This window comes from Antrostomus carolinensis, unplaced genomic scaffold (assembly GCF_000700745.2).
Source record: "Antrostomus carolinensis isolate BGI_N321 unplaced genomic scaffold, ASM70074v2 Scaffold51200, whole genome shotgun sequence".
Lineage (NCBI taxonomy): Eukaryota > Metazoa > Chordata > Aves > Caprimulgiformes > Caprimulgidae > Antrostomus > Antrostomus carolinensis.
The window spans coordinates 1,101-3,192 of NW_010290117.1; the positions used below are offsets into that span (position 1 = coordinate 1,101).

A 2,092-nucleotide genomic window follows, 5' to 3' on the forward strand; every position below is an offset into this window, starting at 1 on the left:
CCATAACACATTGTTCAGTCAATAGATGGAGATTTTGATATTTTACTGTACATTTTCAAGTTATTTTTAAGATGGGCTTAATTCATACAGTTTGTATCTAAATCTTTTTGACAGGAGCACTTTTGACCGCTAATTCACAGTTATTCTAAGGTAGGAACATCCAGATCTGCTTCTGGATTTAAAAAATGCTAAAAAAATCAAGTTACTCATTCTCTTCATTTTATTTTCCTGAAGAACAGAATATCAAAGCACAGGACAACCATGCATTTTTCCTGGGTGTTCCCCAATCAGCTATGCCAAAGTCCTCATGGGAAACGGTAATGCTGATTTCCTCAGCACTCTGTTCCACATTGACCTGTCTGTTAGTTTAATAGTTTAGCTCTTTTTAATTCCAGTGAGTTCCCTGCACACGGCTTTATGATTTCCTCATTGCTGGTCTTTTCGAAAAGTTAAGGTGATCCAGGGCTTGTTTTGTCCCTTGCACCCAAGTTTTCATGGATCACACACTTGAGGGCTTCTTGATTCAGAACCTGGCTTTTATACTTCTCGCCCCAGTCCTCAACGATGTACTGATGATAGGGGTCATTGGAGTGCTCGCGCCTCTTTGATTTCACAGTACTCACCAAGATTGCCACAATAATGAAGGAGAACATCCCAATCATCACCATCAAATAAAGGATAACATAGTCAAAGTTTTCAGCATCAACCTTGGCTTGCAATTTATCCGCTGCTTCCGTCATGTTTTTCCTCCAGCCATTCATGTAAGTGAGAAAGGTTTCCTTGAAAATATCTTCCACCGCCGAAGTGAAGTTTCGCATTTCAGCCATCCTTGCAAGTTAATGGTTACTAAAGACAACATGATACTTATTTTAATCAGATATCTCTACTAAAACAGTTAGATTGGTTTCTTTTGTCTGCATTATGACAATTTAATAATAGCACCTACAACTTGCCGGTGAAAATGTAGTACTAATTTTAGATCAGCTGAGAATCCCCATCTCTGGGTGTTTCAATATGTTCAGAGACCCAAGGAGGTCTTACTCCTCTCCTCACACAGGTCACCTTTAGTCTGTGGGAAGCCAAATGCACTTTGGTGAAACCCAGTGAGCGTGGGCCCCCATGGTGTACGTTACAGGGGCTGAGGCACGCTGCCTTCTCTTCTGAGGCAGTAGCTCTCAAGAAGCTCTGAGAAAAGCCACTGTCTTTTTCTGCCTTTCCTATGTAAAGGTGTAGCCAACCAACAACACGTGGCAAAGCTTCTACAAAGTCACTCGCTCTTAGTGCAGTCTTCAAGCAATGATGAGTTTACTGCAGCTTGTGGTAAGGGGTGATGAATTTTAATCACCAAGAAGAAATTGCAGCGTCTTTCGAACTGGAGTGTAGCAATCTACCTTCCTCTTCTTGTTGGACTAGCCTTGCGATATCAGCTTGCACAGAACAGGTGTACACATACAGAAGGACACACACAGACACACACACAGACACACACACACACTCTCTCAAGCATAAGGGGACAAAGGTAATCAAATTAAAGTAAGCAAGCTATAAGAAAATCCAAATACTAACTGCCATGATTTTTTTTTTTGTGTGTGCAAAATCTATCTGCTTTCTCTTTGATTTACAACAAAAGTTTTTTGATAGGAAGTAAAGAATTACCAACAGAAACTTACCTTTCCTGTGTCCTTCTAATAAGAGTCACGGTAAAAATCAGGTTTTTAAAACTCTACTGGATAATATGGTGATACTCTCAAAAGCAGCAGAGATATCTTAAAGTTTAAGTAGCCTCCAGCCTGCACAAGGCTATAAGCAATTCTGTGTTAAATAAATGCCTTGCACTGTGTGCTTTATGTTTATATTAACTTTAATGCTAAATCTAATCTCACCTGGAAAGTCAAATACTGGCTGACAGCTTATATCAGTCATCCTGTCAGGTGTTGAGTACTACTCTTTATGCTTATTACTGCCATTTCCTAGATTGTAAAGGACCACCATTGTGCTTTCTAGGGGTAACCATGGAGGCAGCTTGATCTTTGTTGACCCAGACAGAAAAAGAGTAAAGATGAGCTCTACAAAATAATAATAATAATAATAA

General features: G+C 39.6%; 1 protein-coding gene across 1 annotated transcript; it reads right to left on the reverse strand.

Annotated features, from left to right (window-relative positions):
• Positions 1 to 449: 449 nt before the first annotated feature.
• Positions 450 to 827, reverse strand: KCNE2 (potassium voltage-gated channel subfamily E regulatory subunit 2). The gene has a single exon (XM_010172253.1). It carries the CDS (start codon positions 825 to 827, stop codon positions 450 to 452), a length of 378 nt encoding a protein of 125 aa, XP_010170555.1.
• Between the last annotated feature and the right edge of the window lie 1,265 nt (positions 828 to 2,092).